Source organism: Chinchilla lanigera, unplaced genomic scaffold (genome assembly GCF_000276665.1).
Source record: "Chinchilla lanigera isolate Chin_1 unplaced genomic scaffold, ChiLan1.0 scaffold00089, whole genome shotgun sequence".
Classification (NCBI taxonomy): domain Eukaryota; kingdom Metazoa; phylum Chordata; class Mammalia; order Rodentia; family Chinchillidae; genus Chinchilla; species Chinchilla lanigera.
Genome location: NW_004955490.1, coordinates 4342432 through 4367151, shown reverse-complemented (window position 1 = coordinate 4367151; position 24720 = coordinate 4342432). Strand labels below are relative to the sequence as shown.

The 24720-nt window shown below is 38.1% G+C and overlaps 1 protein-coding gene across 2 annotated transcripts in view; it reads right to left on the bottom strand.

Moving 5' to 3' along the window:
* Dcx (doublecortin) overlaps positions 1-12845 on the bottom strand; it is a 114749-nt gene extending 101904 nt beyond the window's left edge. For both annotated transcript variants that reach the window (XM_005404644.2, XM_005404645.2), the window contains exons 1-3: positions 12788-12845; positions 10623-11008; positions 1074-1414 (exon numbers count right to left, since the gene is read on the bottom strand). In XM_005404644.2, the coding sequence (XP_005404701.1) occupies positions 1074-1414; positions 10623-10986 (705 nt within the window). In that variant the 5' untranslated portion in view covers positions 10987-11008; positions 12788-12845. The remainder of the gene's footprint in view (positions 1-1073; positions 1415-10622; positions 11009-12787) is intronic.
* Positions 12846-24720: the final 11875 nt, after the last annotated feature.

The window sequence follows — 24720 nt, the reverse complement described above, 5'->3', positions numbered from 1 at the left end:
CATGGATATGAGTGACCAGAAACTTAAAATCTTGGATCTTATAAATCAGAAATTATGACAGAAGGCCCAGTTCTGCATTTCAGCAATCATCAGTCATTTTGATGTATAATAAGTCATCATTTTCAGAATCTTTAGAGTTGTTCAAACACCAAGGCATTTTAAGAGGTAGAATTATGGACTGATAGCAACCCATACTTGTTTTCTGTGATGGGGCACCAGGATTCACTTTAGGGCCAATAGAACTAGCCACTGTCCAATTCCCTTGAACTATTTTTTGCGTATATTTACAGACCTTTATGCTCAAGAGAATAGTGCATCTGTCTGATGGAGGCGCCTGGCTGCATTCTTTCCCAGATATTAATATAGGTAGCACTTCAGTAGTATAACCAATGACATGAAGAACCTGATTTGGAGGGGAACAGATGGTAGCATCTTTCTTGGTCTAATTTTAGGATCCTGAAATAGTCCCTTTCTCACACAAACCGTCAGTGGAAGCAAATTAAAAGAGCTATGTCATATGGAGAACTGAGAGAGGAAAAATAAGGTTCAGTGTAATGCAAAGACAAAGAACCAGAGGCTTCAGTGATTCTCCCATATCTGACTCTTTTCATAGCATATGAGGGTCACTTCAACCCTCTTTCATCAAACTGGGTACAGAACATTAACAGGAGGGTCTTTAAGAAAAACTCCATGAGCAAATCTCATCTTAAATTATATGTATGAATAATCAAGTTTGCATCACATAATAGCTAAATTTACACTCAGAACAATTTATGGGGTCTAGTTTTCAGCAGATCTAGTTTGTAGCACTTTTTTCCTTAGCAGATAAGGAAGCAGAAGCTAAATGATCATTATACTTGGTCAATTAGAGGAAGATTGAATCTCAAAGCCTCAGATTCCTGGTGCAATCTTTTGCATGCTGAAAAGACCTCTGCTCCAAATAAGACATATAATATCGGGTAGGGATAGTGAGATGTCAAAGATGAGTTCCTCAAGTAGAAACAATGGCTTAGGTATAAGACAGTCATCCAAGGACTTAGAAACATTAGAAAAGTACAATGAAAGATTCTCACCTGTTTTCCATCCAGAGTGTAGAGTTTTTTGACCACCCCGGTCTCTAGTTTGATGGCTTCAGTAATATCAGTGAGGACTTGCTCAAAGGAGTGGGCCGTCTTCTTGTTCAGAAGCACACGCACGGCCTTCCGAGGCTTCACCCCACTGCGGATGATGGTCACCAGCTTGGGGCGCACAAAGTCCTTATTCTCTCTGGCCTGGGCACTGTTGCTGCTAGCCAGGGACTGGGGCGCTTTCATATTGGCAGATGTCTTTACATTGACAGACCAGTTGGGATTGACATTCTTGGTGTACTCCACCTTTTTAAAGAAGTTGTCTGAGGAACAGACATAGCTTTCCCCTAAGGGAAGAAATAAGTGGTTAGGTGATTAGTTCAAAAGCAGATACATGAGCTCCAACCAAACTATATACAGTGAGATTGGGGAAACACTTTTGGAGAAATGATGACAATAACTAACTTTAGGTAGAATTCCTGAATGCTCTCTCTCACAACTTGGATCATTAAAATTCAAAAGTGATCAGCAAAATATGCTTCAATAAAATGACATACCTATTGAAGAATCTTGTACAGGTAAGAGTTCTAAGAACAATGAATACTCAAATTCAACCTAACTGGAATTCTCAATTTAATATGGTTTCACTGGAGTTTCTAGGATGTTTTCTAACATTGAGAGGTATTACTAGAGCACTTTTAACATGTCTCTACTTACTAATGTTCCTGTACTGTTTTTGTACTCAGAGCTCCATTCTTTCATTACATTGTGAACCCCAGAGAACTTTCAAAGTTAACACATTTTCCATTCCAAATTAAAGTGAACTAAATAATCTTGCATATCAGGTATATACTATGTACTTGGTAAGAAGGCAGACCAACCTTTGTACATAGTATTTGGCTTATCAGCGAAATGTTGAAATGTGAAGTGTGTGTGTGCGTGTGTGTACATGTTGTTATTTAGATATTTTCTCCATCTATGTGTAGGAATGATCAGTAGAAGACACAGTTATACATATACAGACATTCAAAACACACACACGCACACACACACAGATTTCTTTGTGTTTGCAGGTCTAGCTCTTTCTTCAAAAATACTCTCTCATTTTTCTACCACCCCCTTGCATCTCTCTGTCCTCCTAAATGCTGCACACTAGATCTGTGTACTTGAGGCCATCCTCATCAATGCTTCCCCCTTGTTTGCTACAAGTCATGAGGTAGAGTGGCGAAGATAGATTATATAGTTTTGCTATATGGATTGGAGGGATGTAGTCTGAGTACTGCATTTTCCTTGGACTGGAGGAAGTGACTAATACAGGAGGAAAAATGCAGGGGCCACAGGCAAGAGGAAAGCATTGGACCCCACCGGAACCTGAAGAAAACAGAAAGAAGTAAGCTCAGCCTAGAGGAGAGACTATTGAAAAAATGTTGTATTTATAAAGTATATCACATTAGCTTCCAAGTATACAGAAGTTCACCCAGAGGTTGAGCTCCAGAAATAGTGTAATTTAGTCAGTCTGAAGTCATAAGTAATAACCCTAAAATAAATAAATAAACCCTAGCCAATGCAAAGAAAACATTAAACACTATTATAATCTGATGGCTCTTCTCTTTCCTTTGGTCTCAGCATGAGAACCACAGAGATATTCAGAAACACCAGGCTGAGAACTCCCTCCCTTTGCAAATATTGATTGCTGTAGCACCAGATCCTTCAAGTTATGTTAATTAATAAATTTCTCAGTTGGTGCTAAGAGAAGATTCAGTCAGAGTCTCTAGGGCACCTTTGAGAACATTTATGTATATGTGTGCAGAGGGAGGGGGAAAAGCATCCAAAGCCACCCTCACACTCAGAAGCCACTAATGTTCTGTTTTGATAGGGGGACCAAGGAAAGGTTTGTAGTAAGCACCATTCTCACTTGGTGCACACCTGCACTCCCAAGACAGAAGAGTCAGAAACACTAGCTAAGAGAAACCTGTATTTCTCTGGCTTCCTCGTTGGCCAAACCAAACTTACTCAAGTGATTTGATGCTAGGGTCTTTAATTTGTGACTTAAAAGCATAAAAGAGACATTTGCAATTCTTCCATATATTCCGAACCAACATTTCCCATACACTCAAAGCAACCTTTTGCCTTAGCACTTCCCCCAAATTCATGGGTACCTTCCAAGAGGACATTGCCTCTAGTGAAATGTTTTCCATAACTTGTCATGCACTTTAAAAGTCTATCAGACAACTGGTGGTATGGAAATGTGCAAAGCTATGTATTTACGATTTCACTCATGCACAGTCTCTTCTGGCGAGTCAGCTGTGTAGCCCTGTTAGGGCTCTGGACTTCCTCTGCCCCCACCTCTTAAACCTCTTAAGCCTCTGAACTATGAATATGATTAACTACCCCCAGATGAAAATGAACATGATGGAAACAACTATGGTATCATATGGCACCCAAGAACTTTCCAAAGGGCCCACCCTTCAGTCAAATCTATGTTGAACACCTTCCAAGGGTACATTTTAGTCACTACACTCTCTTTTTGGCCTGAATACAGGGTAATGGAAATAAACAGCTGATATGATGTCACTCAGAAAGGGGTTCTCAACACCTCCTAGCTGTGCACCTTTGGGTAAGTCACCCAGCCTCCCATGACTGCAGTGTCTTTCTTATCTGCAAAGTAGCAATTCTAATAGTAATACCTACCTAAAAGGATTGTTGTGGAGCACAAGTTAAAGGATAAATAGAAAGTGCTGAATCCAGAAACAAATATAGTAATCACTTCATAAATTCCTATTGCTATTAAACCCTTCAAATGAAGGAATAGAGAATAAAAGAAAAGTGTGAAGAGGAAAAGGATGAACAAAAGCCTGAGAGAAAGGAAACAGAATGAGGAAGAGTTGAAACTGAACACAAAAAATAGTAAGCAGCAAGATCAGCCCTCTAGGACATGAGGTCTGCTAGGACGTGAGCTCTGCTGGGATCCCCGGCCTCAGAGACTTTGCGCTCCTTGGAGGGAGGCTTGTAGGTGTTGTAGATGCCAAATGCTGGGACTCTACAGCTAATCGTCAGCAAAGCTGCTGCTGATGCTCACCGAGGGCAGGATATTTATGGTGGTTAATAGTGAGTGACTTGGGAGTCAGGCAGACCTGGATTCAAATTCCAGCAGGCACTTAGGAGCTGTGTGACCTCAGACACATCACTTGATCCCTCTGAGTCTCAGCTCTTTCACTCATAAATTAAAAATATTTTACTCAGTGATAACTGAGTCCCTTCTAGGCCTAAAGGTTAGTAAGAAGGAATTTTCTTCTCTTTTCAATCTCAAACAGACTTGAGGAAATAAAGGTGTTACAGTAATCAAATGTTAAAGAAATAGGTGCCCACCACCAAGGACCCGTCTTTTTTACTGGAAAGGCATCAAATGTGCTGCTTTACTAGACTAAGGCTTCTTTGTTCTGATGTTGCAAACATTTGAAATATCTTCTGTTAGGGCTTAGTGCTCCCTACACGTCTTGTTGTTTGGCCCTTGGAGCCAGGTGAAGTGTGTTGCACCTATATACAGCTAAGTTCCTACGCTGCCAGGGCTTCCGGGGACTACATCCCATACTGGAAAACTAGGAGAGCTGGTTTCAGAGTCAACTAAAGTGACAATTTGCTGGAACTGAAAACCTGTTGTAGAGTGAGGAGTTAAGGAAATGAAGTCATGGAACCATGCGAAAAGTACAGAATGTGATGAGTTGTGGGTTTGAAATGGTTTAATATCCATCTCCTTCAGGTTTAGGAGGATCCTATTCTCAAAAGTATTAAATAAATTTTTATCTTCTCAGAGCAAAATTATTTTACCTGGGTTTTGCCTTCTTCTCCAGGGCTTCCTAACTCAAGAAAGAAAATATTAAATGATATTTTATTATATTAAATGATACTTTATTGTATTACCATACCTATTAATAATGCAGATTTCCTGAGTCTTTTTAAGTCCTAGTTTTTAACAATATACTTGCTTTAATAGTTAGAAAATAAGTTAATGAAAAGGTGGTGTAATCCCATTGGAACAAATGAGCTGTGACAAAGGAACTGGGTCATAGTGCTACTATAGAGACCAGGTTTTCCAAGACTGCCCTGGTTATAAATATTCTGTCCTACAATTTGCATAATAATGTTCAAACTTGCCTCAGTTTGCACTGACAGCCACTTCTCAGCCTTTTGGCTAAGATCATGTGTCAACTTGCATTCACAGAAACTGATCAGTAAATATATCCTAAAACTGATCCTGGTTCTTATATATACAGAAAATGCAAGATGGATAGGAGAGGATACAATGGGATGAGGAACAATTCTACAGTGAAAGACAAAAGAAAGATGAGACAAAAGGCAACACCACCAGTGGATTTCATCCATTGATTTATGAGGATACAACTAATGAGGGCCACATCCTATGTGGTTTTGCTAAGAACCTAGGTGTACACAAGGAGCTGTGGAAAAGCTGACATCAGAAACCTGATGGTTCAAAAAAATGGAACATAAAACATGCTGAAAGTGTCAAGGGTATCAGACAGTTGGCTAGAGGCACAAGACAAAGGGGGTGCCACAAACTCAGAGTGATACCTTTTATTTCATTTTACTTTAGGCTAAATATTTAATAATATGGCCATTTGGAAACATCCTATGTTCTATGTACCATTTTTCTTTTAAGATCTACAAAGCAAAAATAAAAAGCAAGAATTTCTGCATTCCTAGAAATTCGCACCAGTGTAGTTAGTTGAAGGGGATCATCAAGTTCACCAAATCTCATGCTTCCCAAGTCTAAGTGCTCTTAAGAAACACCTGAGCTGTGAGGAAAAAGGAACCCTTCTCCACTGTTGGTGGCAGTGTAGACTGGTGCAACTACTGTGGAAATCAATGTGAAGACTCCTCAAAAAACTAGGATTGCAGGTTCCATTTGACCCAGCTATTCCCCTTCTGGGTATCTTCCCAGAAGAATTGAAAACATCATACCACTTAGTGGTATATGTGCATCCATGTTTGTAGCAGTAAAATTTGTAATAGTTGGATCTTGGAAACAGCCCAAATGCCCACCTCCTGAGGAATGAATAAACGTATGTGGTTTTTTGCATATAATGGAGTACTATTCAGCTATAAAGATGGACAAACTTGAGACTTTTATAAGCAAATGGATTCATCTAGAGGAGACCATACTCATATGTTAAATAAACCAGACCTTTATGTGTAAATATTGTATTGTCACACTACTGTGAGAAACTGAACAAATAAATAAGATACAAAATGTACAAAAGATATTGTGAATTGGGAAGAAAGTATTCAAAAGAAAAGACAAACTGTGATGGGGAAAGGGGAAAAGAAGGAAGGGAAAATTTAAAAAATATATTTAAACACAAGAGTGTTAAGATAGTTATACAGCTAGTTTCTCTTAGCTCACTGAAAAGAAAAGTTTGTGCTAAATTGTTTGGACAAGATATCATGTCTATGTCTTATACTCTGAATAACTACCACAAAGATGACAACATGAAATGTATAAATTATTGTAACTCTACTACTAACCTTCTTTTTACATCATTTTAAAGACAATAATAAAGAAGAATATAAATGATACTGAATTTCAAAACAAGATGATAGGAAATTAACAATGATTATTATATTGCAAATTGCTAACTTCAAAGTAGTTGCTCAGCATACCAGGTATAGGCATGTAAGATTGGTCAAACAATATAAACACTAACTGTTCCTTTCAATGAACTAGTAGAAATTAGTAGTATAATTATCTTAGCTTTCTTCTTTATGTGTATATATATATATATATATATATATATATATATATATATATATCTTCTTTTCCTTTCCTGTTTTGAAACTCTGTTTTAGTTTTTGTATTTTCTTTAAAATAAAATAAAAATAAGAATCACTTGAGATCTGTAAAAAATAAATTCCATGGCTCTCCTCCTGAGAAATCTGATTTAATAGTTCCAAAGTGTGGCCCAGAGGGCCTGGAGATTTAGCTGAGCAGCACAGCGCCTGCCTGGCAAGTGCAAGGTCGTGAGTTCGATTCCCAGTATCGAAAAAAAACAAACAACAAAAAAAGAGTGTGGCCCAGAAATCTATATTCTTTCTAAAGCTCTGAAAAATTTTGAAAGGCGGGCAGGTTTGGGAACCACAGGCCATTACAATCCCTCACTAGCATCATCATTCTCATCATTATTATGGTTTTTACTGTTATTATTTTCACATTAACAATAATAGCACCTTATAGCTAAAGTTTTATCTTGTCAATGTGTTCCCATACATCTCTATTTTATCCTCACAATCACCCTAATGAAAGGACAAGGCAGTTGTTGCTAGTCTCACAGTTACGAATATTACTCACAAGAGATGCACAAAACATAGTCTGTACATAAAAGGAATACTATTCCTCAATAAAAAGGAAGAAAATGCTGAAACACAGGACAGCATGTATAAACCTGGAAAGCATTCTAAGAAGCACAAAAGAGTACATACCATATAATTTAATTTATAAGAAAGGATCAATATAAGCAAATTTATAAAGACATAAAGAAGATAAATGGCTGCCTAGGGATGGAAAGGTTGGGAAAATGGAGAATGAAAGTTAACTGCCACAGGATTTCTTTTGGGGGAGATGAAAATGATCTAAAATTACATTACAATGATATATGTACCACTTAGTTAATTATCTAAAAATCACTGAATTGTAACTTAAATGAATAAATTTTATAGTGTGCAAATGATACCTTAATAACACTATTTTTAAAAAATAATTATTTTAAAAAGCGATAATACTAGTCACATTGATGATATGGACAGACCTATGATCACTTAGCTAAAAGCTGTAAACTAGAAAAACTTGTACAATAAAACGATTCTTTATTGAGTACTACTACGTGCCAGGAGAATAGTAAACACTTTATGACCATTGTATTACTTTATTCTCAAAGCCATTATCCCCACTTTATAGGTGAAAAACTGAGGCTCAGGGTTTCTAATGGTTTCTCCAAGTACACACAAAGTAGAAGCTGGCAGATACTACATGTGAGTCAAATCTAATTCAAAAGATTTCTTTTTTCCATTATAATATGCTGCTTTAAGATTAGAACTCAAGTCTCCTGATTCTTCACCTGTGAATTTTTCCAAACTTTTTCAATTTGAAGCCTAGGTGAAGCAATATACATGAATTTTTAATCTTTCATTCAACTTCTTCCAAAGGTGAACAAAGTGAAAGGAATTTTGTCTTTCTTTCCTTGATGAATAGTCCTAAAGGTCAAAGTACAATAGTACAAGACTCATTTTCTGTATCCTTATCCCAGTAGTCTTTCCCATCTGACTCGGTAGCAGGGGGAAAATTAATCACATTTATCAACATTGTCCCAGAAATACTCCTGAGTTTCCTTGACAGAATGGGTAAGAGCAATACTCAGGACTGGAAAATCATTGACATCCACTGGGGCCAGTGGTTGTAGATGACATATGAGTAAATGTAACTGAACCTTATTCACATTCACTTTGTCCAGGAATTCATCAATAAGTAGCACTGCACCCATGAGTGGTACATGAGAGGAGTTCAATCAAACAGGACTCAAGCGAAGTCAACTGAAAAGAAAGCTGCAGTCTTTTCAAAATTATATTTATTATGTATTTATATTGAGCTGAGATTATCATCAACTGTTTCCCAACACAAACACACACAGAGAAGGAAGGAAGGAAGGAAGGAAGGAAGGAAGGAAGGAAGGAATGAAGGAAGGAAGGAAGGAAGGAAAGAAAGAAGGAAGGAAGAAAGGAAGGAAGGAAAGAAAAAAATAAGTATGTAAAACAAAATGGATGTGGGGAGAAATCTGTACATAAAACACTTCTCTTATATCTGATACAAGAATGTTCTAATCTTTGTTCTGAATGCATTGTCACTTTGTTCAGAATTCTTCTTTAGCATCTTGAGATCATAACCAATGGAAAGGAGAACATAATGGGTAAACAGGGTGCTTTGTTTGTGGAAGTTACTACAGAGAATTCCTTCCAATTTGACTGAAATATGGGTTTTACAATGACAAAAGACTCACACCCTATTGATTACTTTGTTGGACAGTTCCCTCAGCCTAGTTTCAAGGCCTTCCAGTTTGCCCTGAGTCATCTTTATTTCAAGATATGCACTAGAATGTCCGATCTTTGATGGTCAGAAATGACCTAGGATTAACCTCTGACCATACTCATTCTGTACATAATCAAATAATCCACGCCTACTTGGCACTACTTTTCAAGGTCAGCTGTGAAGAAAAATCTAGCACTTGAACCCTGAGATTTTAGTACAACAACCTTATGGACACTGTCTTCTACAAATAATTGTCCTCACCCCATTCGCCTGACAAGAGAAACAATGGCTACTTACGAGAAACGGGGTCTTGTACAAGGGAAACCCTCATGCTCCTTTGTCTAGGAACATAAGAAACTTAGAAGCAGTGAAGTAAAGGCAAGGTACTTTTAGAACAAATCATTGAATGTCTATTTTGCCCCATTTCTTGGCCATTTCACAACTTGGATTTCCTAGCAACCTGTCTATGCTAGGCTCTCCTTTGTCAGGACAGAGAAGAAGTGGGGCAAGAAGGCAGAATGCTGAGGAAGGATTTGAGGAGTAACGGTCTCATTATTGCTCTTCCTTGAAGCTGTCCTTTAAAGCACTGTGCCATATTACATTGATCACACATTATACCCACCAATTTAAAAGTAAGGATAGAAAATTATCTTCAATGTTATTTGTTTAAGAATTTAGAATATTAGCAAAATTCCTCTATATTGTGAGTGACCTCAAAGACTTTAAGTTTGAGTGAATTTTGGTAAGAGCTGGGTTTTTCCCTATTTTCAGGTGAGTACACAGGTGGTCAGGATTTTCAGCAATGTACTAAAAACATCTAGTCAAATGCCAAAATCTAGAGAGAATTTAAAAGGACTGACATTCAGTGAGTCAGTTCTATTCTAATAGGAGTGATCTTTATTAAAATACCAGTCATACCTCCAGCTTTCATTGGTATTTCTTCCAATGATCTCAGCCTCAGGGACACACCCTGAAGTGGGCTTTTTAGAAGCAACAGCTGAGCATCCACCACTTACCTAAAAGTACATATTCTGTAAATACGTCCAGAAAGTCCTGCTTTCAGGGTGCTTGTCTCCAATGAGTTGCAATTTACAAATCATCTCTTCTACAATTTAAAGGCGATTTGGGCATATTTTCTCTTAAACCAACCAAATGTCCTGCGTTGTTACACCCCTAATGATCTCAGGATCTGCCTTTATAGTGCCCCTCATAGTTATTTATGAACACCAGAATTTCTGTTGTATACTCCATCATCCACCTTTGAACCCCAGCAGAGATGGAAGGCTATGAAGTAAGATGGCTCATGGTGCTGCTGCTGACTACAGAATCAGGAGTTAGAGCCTCAATCAGCCTATGCTTTGAAGGACACATTGTCTAATTTCTTTGAAAGAAATTTGAGAATGGAATCATAACCACAATGCCATTTCCCACCAAGGGCTACCACCCACTACTTGAATTACCTTCCTCTAGCTCATCCATGCTTCCAATCTTCCTGGATCCATCAATGGTGTAAATATAACGCACTCCCTGAGGCAGGTTGATGTTGTCAGACAGAGATCGAGTCAGGTCAGCCAGCAAAGCATCGAAGCTGCGAAAACGGTCAGAGGACACAGCGTACACAATCCCCTTGAAGTAGCGGTCCCCATTGCGGTAGAAACGTACCTTCTTGGCTTTCTTCTCATTGCTCAGCGCCTGCAAGGTTCTGGTTCGGTAGAAGCTACAGTGGGCACTGTGTGTGGGGCTAGGCAGCCCATTCATCCGTGAGCCTCGCATGTTCCTGGATGCCTTATCTCTTTCGTCAAAGTGTCCAAAATCAAGTTCCATATTTTGGTGGAACCTCAGAGACCTGAGTGTTGGAGAAAGGGGTAAGGAGAGGCAAAGAAAAAAGGGTGAGGAGGGGGGGGGAAGCAAAGAATTCAAATATTAGCCAGATCCAGATCTGCAATCTGCTGCTTGTGAAAAGAACTGGCTGAAAAAAAAGGCTGTGACCCATCTGCTGTTTGCCCCTGACCTGCAGGAATATTGATCTTAATAGAGAAGAAGGAGGGGCTGGGCAGGGGTGCTGGTGGTTGTGGGGGTGGGGCGTAAGAGACAGAAAGGGAGGCACTTTTGGCACTGTTCCAAACAGAGGATAGGGAGGGATTTTGAAAAGCTTAAAATCCTGGAACTTAGTGACAGTGGCTCCTATCAAATTGTAACTTCGGGCTAAATACATTAAAACTGGCATCTGTTTCCTCACACATGCCCACATGACTAACAGTTGTAAATGAATCCATAGCCTGACAAAATTCCCCTTGAAGAGAACAGAAGGAGCTCGCCAAGGTTAGCATCTCCAGTGAGGGAAGCAGCCTTTGCATCTCAGTACAATGACTATGAAGGGGAGTGTTTTAATTTTATTCCAAATCCTTTTTCTTACTCTAATGTGTGCATCCCCTCCCCCAGAATAAACTAGAATTCTCTTTTAAAGGGACAGCCTCCAGGGAATAACCAATGTCTTTGTGCTATTCATCAAAACCTCTCCCCATCAAGCTGGTGCAGCTATCTGACATTCATAAGAAATAAGCTGAAAAAAAGAAAAGGATTAGAAAAATCTGTTATTTAACAAGTTATTAGCTCCGCTTTCCTCTTGGTACCATTTGGTTACAATGACCCCCCCCCCAGGTGCTTGATCCTCTCCCCACCAATGCAGCAACACCTCTTAATGGAATAATTGAATTGTCAAAAGACTCCCAAATGAGTTCCTGAACAGCATATGGGACCTTTACAAGCAAGCACACCTTTCATTGTTCTGGGTTTCTACCCTGACTGAAAGGGCATTTTGCTGTCACAGCAGGCAATTTACCCCAAACTTGTCTGTTGCCCAGGTGGATTAGCTGAGGCAAAAGATAGTTATCCATCAGGTTTTGATTTTGACCCTTCTGCTGACCCCCTCCCACAAACAAACAATAAAAGCATGAAACCAAATACAACCAAACCTCCAAACACTAGCAAAGGCACTGCCACCCTAAGAGCCAAATTATTAACATGCATCTCACAGATAGGAATAAAAGGATTCACAAAGCAAGCAAGCCTCTGCTGCTATACTCTTCCACACCAAGATATTAGCAAAAGACTAGAGGGACAGGAGATAAAGGGAGGTTAGTGTCTAGTCGGATTTCCAGGCTCAGTTCCCCCTTTTTCCCAATGTCACCATGACCTATGCTGAGCTCAGCATTGTCTGTGTCAGACAACCTGCAGTAGTAAGACCCCACCTCCTTTAGACAAGTAGCAAGCATTTCCCTAGGCATGCCAATAATGCTTTGCTTTGCTTTAAGATCAGAGGTTGTTAATTAACATCATAGCGAAAACAAAGCGACATCAAACTCACTTTTCCAAAGGAAAATCCCGGGTACAGCCTTAAGGAAAAATCCTAGAGAATAAGTCCAACCAGAAAAGGAGAGAGAAAGAGAAAGGGAGGAGAGGGAGAGAGAGAGAAGGGGAAAGAGAGGGAGGGAGGGAGAGAGAGTGACAGAGAGAGAGAGACAGAGAGAGAGAGAACAGAGAGAGAGAGTGCCCTTTGCCTTGTGCTTTTCCCATTTGACATCTGTTACATTCTGCCTGAAAATCAGTGGAAAGCCCCACTCACCGGATTTCTGCTGGTTGGGTGGAGATGCTGAGAGAAAGAAAACCAATCTCTCTATGCCTTTGTTGTCTGAGCTCCAAGCAAGAAATTCCTGCCAGGGTGGATAGATGCCTTCTAGGTCCTAGTGCCTTGTCCAGCTTCTCTTCTGTAACTCAGGCTCAGTGAATCCTCCCAACCTCCTATGATTAATTACATGCTATTAAAAAAATTTCACAGCCTGCATTAACAACTAGAAAGGTTTCATTTATACCCAACAGGAAATTGCGGGGTAGCAAAAAGATTCCATAGGCAAGTTCAGAATGCTCTAGTGAGCAATGTGCTAGGAAGCCTTTTCTTTTAGAAAATTGGCAATTTCACTTGCCCAAAACCTTGGCCTAATGTACCTGGGGGCCAGGCTCTAACAGCCAAACTAGGTTTCTTAAAAATTGTAGCTCTTCCTTTCACTCTGTTAAATGAAAAATTACATCTGCAAATCCTTTAAAGCATTTTAATTCACACATCCAACAACTGGCATTTTTGAAATGAAGTCAGTGGAGGAGAATAACAGAGAGTAGGAAAGAGACAAGACAAAATAGTTCTAGAATTTCATGGAAGATAAGAGTTGGGAAAGAATCCCCCAAACCTTTCAGGCTGGTATAAGCATTTGGTTAATGAAATCTGCGATGCTTAACTTTGAAAGCTTGACAGTTCAAAAACAACCCAGAGATCTTTCTATGTGAAGTAAATTTTATAGCTACAAGATAAATATTTAAAGATCTCTCCTCAAACTGTCTATGTGTCACTAATTGGCTTCTTTATATCAAGTATGTTTTAAAGAACAAGGAAGCATCCAAACTGAAATTATTAGGTCAGGCTAAACTATAAGAGAGAAAAGAAGGATGAGAGGCTAAATAGATGGGGACTACACTCCTCACAATTGAGGCTGTGTGCATTAATGTGTAGCAGTCTTAAACTATCATGGTTCCATTTTTGCTTGGCTTCCAGGACACTCAGAGAGAATAGCCTGCCTCCATGTGGAAAAATGATCATCTTTCTTTCTGGAATGTGTTGACTCAACAAAGCCTAAGCTATCTATATTGGCTGGGGGAGCATCCTCAAGTGCATATCCTGCCCATTTTAAGTTCTCCCAACACCCCACTACTGCTCTCCAGATTTCTACATAAGGACCTTAGTGGAGTACATATGTCTGCCTTGTTCTCTTTCATGTGTTATTGCTAATTCTTGAAACATAGGGATTATTCAGATCAAATGCATGGAAATATCAAAGAATAAGAGCACAAAAACATGGAAATTTCGCTAAGGCTAATGTCTTAAAACTCCATTCTTGCACGTCACAAGTATTCAGTGACTATGCACCAACAAATTTTGCATCAGAACTCAAAATCATTTTTCTGGTAGGGCTATAAGAATAGATGAGATGATAAAACTTATACATGAAAGATTTGTTATAGATTTTAGAAAAAATTGTCTCATGACACAGGCTTTGCAACTGTATTCTAGATGCCACCAATATCTTTAGGAGACAGCCTGGCGTAAGTGACTTTGTTTACCTTATATACACCAGAAAGCAGAGATGTGGATAAGGCCAATATTTACCAGTATGACTTATGTGGATGCTAGTAAGCATTCTTTAAAAACAGGGAAAAAAGATTTATCATACAAACTGTTTGAAAAATGATAAACTAAACAAATTTTCTTTATCATAAAACATATCAGGTTTTTAATATACTTAAAATATGATACAGTCTCCAAGAAAATACCTTTCAAAATTTTAATTTAGCTTAGTTTACTAGTACATATGTGTAGCACATAATGTTTACATTCCATGTGAGAAATTTGTACATGTATATAACACACCTTAATTTCTTGTTTTCATCCCATGCCCCCTCCTGCTTTGGTACATTTGCAGTGTATAATGTTCCCATCCTTACGTGGAGTTGGTACATGGACAGAACATGTCTCAATTCCTTTTTACATCCCCTATTCGTCCTGTCTCCCCCTCCCTCCACCTCTTGATTCTTCTCCCTCTTAAGAAAGATCTATCCCCTTACTTTCTATTATCTATCTTTAATTTTGCTCTTTATTTTTACTCTGGGTTTTACATATAAGGAAAACCATGTGATATTTAAGCTTGTGTGCCTGATTTCTCTCACTCGGCATTATGGTCTCAAGGTGCGTCCATTTTCCTAAAAATGACTCAATTTATCTTTTGTTATGGCACAGTAGTACTCTGTTGTACACTGTGATAGTTAGCTGACTATGCCAACTTGAGTAAGAAATGCCCAACTAAACTGGATCAGCATAGTTTTGGGGATGACTAAAGGAATTTACTAAAGAGACTAAGCTTGTCACCTGAATGGTATAAAAGAGAAGCGAAGGAAGGCTTGCTGTTTCTTTGGGGGAGCTCTGGTCTGCACCTTCACCTTGGACATCATCTCCTGGCTTCCAGCACAGAGCCTTAAGCCTCGCAGTTCATACCCTTTGCCTTCTTGACATGGACTTGCACAAGACTGTTCTGTGAGCTGTAGTCCTTTGACCTTCGACTGGATCCTTTGAATCTCCAGGGCAAGGACAGCCCTTTTGCACTCTTCCATAACTTACTCTGCAGGTGGCCATTGTAGTCCTACCTTGTAAATTCTTATATTTACTTATCTTGCATTAAATTTGTTTCTCTAGTGAGCACTGACTGATGTACAAATGCTACATTTTCTTTATCCATTCATCTGTTGATGGACATATAGGCTGGTTCCAAGATTTAGCTATTATGAATTGTGCTGCTATGAACATAGCTACACCTGCATCATTGTAATATGATATTTTTAACTCTTTTAGGAAGATACTTAGAAGGGGAATACCTGGATCAAATGGAATTTCTAGTTTCAGTTTCTTGAAGTATCTCCATAATGATTTCCATAGTGATTGGACTGGTTTACATTTCCAACAACAATGTAGAAAGTTTCTTTTTTTCCCTACAGCTTCAATAGCATTTGTTATTATTTGATTTCTTGATGAAGACCATTCTTTCTGGGGTAAAATGGAATCTCAGGGTTGTTTTAATTTTCATTTTTCTAATGGCCATTAGTGTTGAGCATTTCTCCATGTATTCATTTGCCATTTGTCTATTCATTTCAGGTATCCATTTTTGATTGGGTCTTTTATTTGGAGGAGGGTCTATTTTTGAGATCTTTCCATATTTTAGATATGAATCTTCTTGTCCAAGGAATCATTGACCAAAAAATGTTCCCATTCTGTTGGCTGTCTTTTCATTATGTTGGTTGTTTCTTTTGCTGTACAGAAGCTTTTTAATTTGACGTGATCCCATTTGTTGAGTCTTAGAACTATTTCCTGTGAAATTGGGGTTCTGTTCAGAAAAATACACTTTAAAAGGCTTCCTCTTATTTTCTTAAAGCTTAAAACTTTTATTTTCCCGCAGAACATATAATAGATTAATTTTTCATGGAAAAAAGAAAAAAATATTTTTATGAAAATTGGTCTTAGGGCCAGGGATTTAGCTCAGTGGCACAGCGCCTGCCTGGCAAGCATGAGGTCGTGAGTTCGATTCCTGGTACCAGGAAAAAAAAATGAAAATTGGTTTACATCATCCTGCAAAAATATTTCTTCTAAAGGAACTCTCAGCTTTTGAGTCAAGTGTGATGTTGCATGCCTGCAGCCCCAGCACCGTGGGAGGCTGAAGCAGAAGCATCAAAGGTTAGAGCATAGCATGAGCATTTTAGTGAGACCCTATTTCAAAACATGAAAGACTTAAAGGGGCTTGGAAATGTAACTTAGTGCTAAGATTCTGAGTTCAATCTCTGGTAAAGCAAAAAACCACCTCTCAGTTTCTTGCCAAGGCTTTTCCTTCACTTTCTCAAAGGAAAAGGTCAGTAACAGGAGGAGATCTCAGGTATGAGTCCCAGGGGAAAGTCCATCTTTAAATGTAGATGTCAATTTGGAGATGAAGATTCGTGGTTGAAAGCTCAGTAAAATGAAGAAATTGAAGGGAAAGAATGGCAACTCATGGTCAGAAATGTAAAAGTAAGGCCTTTTGAGGACTTACTATATTCCCAATACTTCAGGCAAGATACAGAGAAGGAAATGTCCATCACTGCCTCGGAGAGACTTAGTTCCTCGTTGTTGATACAGAACAAGACTATGCACCTTGCATAAGTCATAGGGAAAAGGGTTTAAATCTCTTTAATATGCTGCAGTCTCAGTCTTATTCAGTCGTGGTACCATTGCTCATGAAATTAAATTCTTTCCACAATTCTGGTCACAAATGGAGTTGGTCAAGAACTGAATCAAATTCAATGGTTAGGTTCATTGTTGATCTTATGGAGAAATTTGATTCCATTTGTGACCAAAATCATAGAAGGAATTAAGCTCATGAACTGCAGTACCACTATGTAATGAACAAGATCAGGAAACAAAGACTGTCCATTAAACAGACATGTGCACATGCATGCACACACACAAACAAACATAAAAACTGTTACGTTATGTTACCTATTGAAAACAGAGTTTAGGATGTGGTATGGGGTACAGTAAACAAATAGCAAGGGGGTAGGAAGTATATGTAGATTGTGTGGACCAAAAACTATAAAGTACCTAGGAAGGAATCCAACAGATACATGTAAGACCTTTATTTAAAAAATGACAAAACTATACAACAACATTATATAATGTGTAAATAAATGTAGAACCAGACCAGATCCATGGATTGCAAGATACAGAAGCTATCAATTCTCCCCCAAATTAATCCATGAATGTAAAGAAATTCCAACAAAAATTTGTGAAAACTAAAAAAAATTGACATTAAAATTTTACAGAAGAATAAAAAGCTCAAAGAATATCCCATACAATTGCTGAAAAAAAGAGAATTAGTAATGGAGATTTACCCTGTGAGACATTACAAAGCTACAGAAATAAAGGTAGTGTGGTGTTGACCTAGAGGACAGACACAGTTGAATGAATAAAATGGATAATAGTATCAATGGACTCTGGCTATAAAATAGTTCAAGATAAGAGCATAGACTCTAAAGCCAGACTGCCTGGGTTCAAATTCTGACTCTACTAATTATTAGGTGCCAATGATGAGTGAGTTGCTTAACTTCTTTGTGTCTCAATTCATCCATCTTTTACACAGGAATGATGATGATCACAATGTTTTGAAGATTATATGAGCAATACACGAGTAGTACATAGAAGAGACCCTGACACATATTAAGTATGTGACGAATGTTAGCTTTTACTATGCCCCAAGTACTCATGTGCCCACTTCCTCAGTTCTTTCAAGTAAGTCTTCACCCAAAGTTCAACTTCTCAGCAAGACCAACCCAGACTACCCTGTTTAAAGTTATAACTTCTCCCAACTCAGCACTCCAAATTTCCTTTACCCTGCTTTATTTTTCCATAACATTTTTTTATCTCTCAACCAACTGTATATTTTTATGTTTACCACATAACTCTCCAAAGTACAATATGAGCCCCATAAGGATAGTATTGTTCTAAAAGCATTCATGAAATATAATTCACAATACCAATGGACTATTTTTGTCTCCGTTTGTAATACTAATTCTAGTGCCTGGAACAATATCTCACACACAATAGGTTTGAATATTCATTGAGCTGCACAGAGTGAGGAAAGTACAGAGTTTTCAATAAATGGCATTGGGGCAAATTTCATCTGGGAAAAGTTTGTTGGATACTCACCTCATCCCATACATACAAATAAAATTCCAGATATTTTAAAGACTTGAATGTAAATAGAAGAGATTAAACATTATTAGAATAAAACATAAAAAATTATCTTTGAATTTTTGTGGTAAAAAGATTTTCTTAGATGCCAAAAGTAAATATCTTATAGGAAAATATTGATAAATTTGAAAGTTTTAAGCTTCTGAAGACAAAATGATAGAATTAAAATGTTAAAAGATTAAGTTTGAAAACTTGTGAAGAGTTATTTGAAACATACATAACTAACAATTGATTAATATCTGTCTATATGTGACATAGGTGACATTAGATATGTACATACAATTATATATGTAGCATTATATATAATATATAGCAGTAGTTATACAAAATCAATAAGAAAAAGAAAAAACTCTAAGAGAAATAATTTAGTCGGGAAGGATGTCCAAGATTTTCAAAGAAGAAGAAGACCTTAAACGCCCAATGAACATATGAAAATATGCTCAAAATCACACACAATGAGGAAAATCCAAGTTATAATAGCAATTGAATATTTCAAAACCATTCCATTGATACTAAATTTTAAAGTATGGTATACCAAGTATGTATAGTTGAGGAGATGGAAGAATTAGAACTCTCATAAACTGTTGGAGGGAATATGTATACACTAGTGCAAGTAGATTTGAAGGGTAAGTTTGGTAACAGTAAAGGAAAAAATGCACATCAGCCATGACCAGAAATTCCATTTCTAGGTTTTCATGTGCTGTTGTCTTTCCAAATTTGTGTTCTGGGACCTAGCATCCAACAGTGTTGAGAGGTAGGGCCTCCGAGGAAGTAGGTAAGTCATAAGCACTCCTCTCTCCTGAATGGAATTAATGCTCTTATAATAGAAATTGAAGGAATGTTCTATTTTCTTTGTACCCTCCATCTTCCACAATGTGAAAAGTGCCATCTATGAAGCAGAGAACAGCACTAACCAGACACTACGTCTTCAAGTATATTTACCTTGCACTTCTCAGCCTCTGAGACTATGAGAAATAAATTTCTATTATTTATAAATTACCCACTATTTGGTATTTTGTTATAGCTGTAGCTATGGACTAAAACACCATCATAGGGAAACTATCACATGTGTGTTGAAGAGACAGCTACAAATGTTGTAAAGTGTTGTTTGAAATACTGAAAAAATTAAAGCAACTCCAATGCCCACCATTGGCACATTAATTTATTAGCAATTGTTTATAGGTAGAATGCTGCAATGAAATACAATAAAGGAGAGCTACGTGTAAGTGGTTATGGTGGATTGCTTCTCAGCATCCACTACAATGGCTTTCTAGGTGTGCATTCTTGAATGACAGAGACTGAAAAGATGAAAACTACATTTTTTAAAGCATTTTAGGCTCCTAAATTATTTGAATTTGCACGAGCTTTGGAATGGGGTAGCAAGGCTGGGGCCGTCTTCCTGCTGCTTTAATTATTCTCCCTGGCAGCCAAGGCATGGAGATCCAGGATTTATCTGCAACAGCATTATAGTGTCCAGTTAGCAACTTTTTGAGTGTCGAAAAGGCCATTGCTATGACAGCACTGGCTTTCTGATCATTCAGTAGTGTGTTACTGGTCTTAATGGTTGCAGTGGTGACCTCTTGTCTTCTCCCTTTAATGATGTAGCAAAAATCTCACTTCTTTGAAATATCAATGACAAGCAGAGAGCTCAAGCATCCAGCCTTTCAATTAACTGTATAAGTACTTAGTTTCATACAGTAAACCTCTTATTTTTAGAATACCTTGAATCATTTTTGTGTCCTATAATTGATTCCTCAGTAATGAAGTGTTTATACTAGCACTGGTGTCTGACAACAGACCATCAAAGACAGAAATCTGAGTTTGGTTATCTGACTGGTTATGTCTGAAGGCAAGGTCTTGAAAGACCAGGCGGCTGCTTCCATAGAGTTTTATAGGAGAATGATGTTCAAGCTCTATGGACCAAGCTTGCTCTTTCTGACTATGCTAGACACTTAAATAATGTGATATGGTCAGGGCTTAAAATTCTCAGCTCAAAGCACAGTGAGAAACAGAAAGCATTTATAACTGACCTAAAATAATCTTATATTTTGTATACTCTCAGACTTGATAGCCTAAAATCAGACCCAGAGTCTAATTTGCATGTAGCTAAATTACAACACAAGTTGAATTCCACTCTTTCTAAAACTCTTCTGTGAATGTTAGGGTATTGGTTAGGTAAACATGAAAATCCATGAATTAAAGTGGGGATATTTGTTTGTATTTGGGTGACAATGAGTATCCTGAGCTCAAAACCACAACTGAGCTGCTCTTTCTAGTAGCAGCAGCTTACATTCCATGTCTAAAGAAGCTGGTTCTGCTTTGATAGGACACCTGGTAGAGCCCTTACTTGAAGTGGTTGCCTTATAGCTGGATGCTAGTTTTCCTTATTTCTCATTTGTATCCATCTAATGTCTTCCAGATCAGTAACCAGTTATTGCTAGGGCTAGGGATATAGCTCAATGGCACAAGTGCCTGCCTGGCAAGCACAAAGTCCTGAGTTTTATCCTCGGTACTGAAAAAAAAAAAAAAGAAAAGAAAAAGAAAGAAATGAAAATTTTAAAAAAAACAGAGTTATTGTTAACAAGAGATCCCGGCATCACCCAGTAGGAAGTGGTCAGTATTACACAATACAGAGAAGGTTTCCATACTAAAGTAACTGTAAGGTTTTTTGACTTTTATGTTGAGAGAAACCTAAGAACTAGGTAAAGTAATAGAATCTTAGAAATAATGGAACATAACTATAGACTGGGTCAAATTTATCATATGCACATGCTTACCAGAAAAGTTTGGATTTACTATGCTAACTCAAATTACAACCTACAGTGATTCTAACCTGCTTTTATTGATTAAAAACTAAATTCATCAGTGCCTTAAATGTGTAAAGTTGAAATGCTAGATATTCCCAGGAATTATACAGAGGTAATCTAAAAATTTAGGTAGTAAGAGTGTTATTGGATTCATCAGGTGCAACTCAAATAATCTACCTCAAAATCGTGTCCTCCAAGAGAGTCTAGAGTACATTCAACTCATTTACAGTCATTGATAAATATATTTGTAAGAGAAGTGCTGCCATTTAAAAAAAAAAATCTCTGCAGTAACCACGTGCTGGAGGCCTGGAGTAAGGTAGAAAATGTGAACATTGAAAAGGGCTTCCTGATTTCGGTGAGGATGCTAGGATTCCAGTGTAGCAATGGCCGGGTAGAGCACTCACTGTCTAAAGATAAAGCAAGAATGACAGTCATAAATGGTTTAAATCACAAGGTTCCTTGGTGTTCATGTGATCTCCAGAACTGAAACATAAGGGCAGCTGACTAATTCCTACAAAATATGGTAAGTCACAAACAAAAATTCCAGATTGGGTAATAGGCCTAACTTGAGTCATCCCAATGGTGACTCACTCTCAGATCTAAGTCAAATCACAGCTCCAGAAACCACTGAATAAGGAAAGGGGTATATGCATGGCTACTATGAATTAAGGGAGGGGAAACAGGTGGAACTTTCGGAGATAACTGAACACAGGCTCTCAGTTAACACTGAACCTGGAGATGCAGAATGCCACTATGATCCACCAAGTACAAAGGGGGCTAACAGAGCAGGCAACAAATGCAGTTTTTGCCCAAGACCATGTCATAGAGGGCCCAGTGCATCCACACGTCCATCCTGTGGTTATTTTCTGGTTCCATAGTTACAATACGTATTTATAACAGCTGGAAGAATTCTCATAGTGGCTGAGTCTTTGAATGCCAGCTAGATGTGAAGGGACAGTTAGGGGGAAGTAGGCAGCATAAGGCATCACCAGAGTGGCTAGCATGGTGGCAGTGATAAGGATGACCACACACTGACTGTGCATGATGTATTAGGGGAAGCTGCCCTTGGTGAGACCTTTACATACATTTGCTGTGTGCACCTAGACCCCTTAAACATTAGTTCACTTCAGAAGCAAAGGCTAAAACCCTGATCCGCCTAGCTTATGCCAATCAGTAAAACTGTTAATTTTAGGGACCAGCTCACCCCTATTAATAAGGATAGAGCAAAGACCATGTTCAGAAACTCATCTCAAGCTTCTCTCTGTTGTACAGTTCACTGTTTGGCGTCCCGCGGCCCCCACCTCTGCTTCATGCTATTGTTTTCTGAGCTCTTCATTTGCTCTGGAGAGACCTTCGGTTTTGAGTCAGCCTCACTTCTCCTTTTGTATTCTCCGGGGTGAAAAGACAAACCAGGGGAGCAGAGGGTCTCTTCACGGGAGAACCCCTGGCTTCCCAACCCCCTACCTGACACAAAAGTTGGAAGGAAGAAAGGCAAGGTGGAAGACTGAAACTTTCCCTCTCTACCATTATAGTATGCCAAGGTAATCCTGTACTCCCTGAGGAGGGACAGAGATTACTATTTGCATCAAAGATTTTAAAATGCAGGGTTAGTGATTCTTATCACACTTTCACTTAACTCACGTATTTGGCAAGTGCAAAGGATAGATAAGACTTAGAAAATGACAGTAGATTTTCACCATCATAGTGATGACTCTAATTGTAAACAGTTGCTTCAGGCAGGTTATCTTAACTTCAACAAATAAATGTAACTCTTAGAACTTGATCTACAGTTACTATCTGGTATTTTTTTTCTCCATCCTGGTAAACAGAAACCAGTAAATAAGCTGCTTTCATTTGTTTGGTCTTACTGTATATCCTAAATGAACCCTTCCAACATTAGTATATTCTTAGCATCTTATCTCAGAAGTACACCAACTCTCTGGATCTCTATTATAACTTAGTCCACAAGGATCTTGTTCATCACACTACTGCAAAGGACATAACACTGATAGGGCCTGGCTGGCTCATGTTATCTCTGACACTTGGCTTTTATGCCTTAATAGAGTGATGGTGGTTGAAATATCCATAGCAACTCAGGCTTCTATATAGAGATGGTAGCAGGTCCTAATTGGATAAACACTTATGTAAGTCCCTCTCCTTTCCCAAAGGTTTTGTAGAAGTGCCTTTTGTTTTGAGAAATAGCTCTTGAGTTGTTAGGATGTCTTGGTGAAGAATTGAATGCCTCACCATGGAAACAAAGTGACTTTGGAACCCAAGTTGGCCATCATATATAGGTCCCCTTTGATAACCAGGGTGTAAAGTTGAACATGTATAGCAGCATTTCATCTTCATATGGAACTTATATTCAAGGTCAGGATTAAGGATGTTCTAAAATCTCATGAGAAGATAGACATGTAAACTATAGATGGCATTGTTCGACACATCAGAGCTTGCTGAGGAAGGCTCATGAATAAAAGGGTTGTGATGGTAAGGATGGAATAAACGTAGGGCTACTGACCACAAGTTTCCTCTCATCAAAATGTTAGTCTGGCTATACCCCAATTTGCACTATTATTGAGTGCCCAACGTGCCTATAGCAGAGACTATTTCTGAACTGATGATGTGGTATCACCCTGTATAACCACACAGTTGCATAGTAAGAGGATAATTACATCTACGATTTGAGAGCAGATGTTTGCCGTTGATGGAAAAATTATCCTTCATATATGCTCACCTTACTATATCTATGGATTTATTGATTACTTTTTTCATCATTATGGTATCCCTTCTTACATTGCTTCTATCTGAATGATTTATTTAATATTCAAAAATTGAGACAATGGTCTACATCCAAGGGTTTCACTTAATCTTAACATGGAGGTCACCACTCAGAAGCAGCAGTATTATGAAATGGTGGATTATTTAAAGATAAATAAGTTACTGTCTTAGCTGACAAATCACACTTTTTGAATTTTAGGTAATAGCCTATTGATATAGTATGTCCTCTGAGCCAACTACCAGTATTTCTCTTATAACCACTATACCAAAGAATGAAAATGGAGATGGCATTGGTCATTATTACACCTAATGACTTATTTTCAAAACGTTACTTCAGTTGTTTCCTGCAACTGTAGTCTTTGTTGCATTATAGTTCTTAGCTATAAGAAGAGTAATACATATTTCTACTAGTTAAAATTAACTAGTGCAGGCAGGCTATCCATAGCTCAGACAGACTTCCAAAAATGAAAATTTGGATGACTGATAAGGCAAACAAATAAATTGTTTAAAACCATACCAAATATGGAGAAAGTTATAAAGAGCAACCAGAACCATGTGCAGAAATCAACTCAGAACATGTCGAATACTTAAATGTCA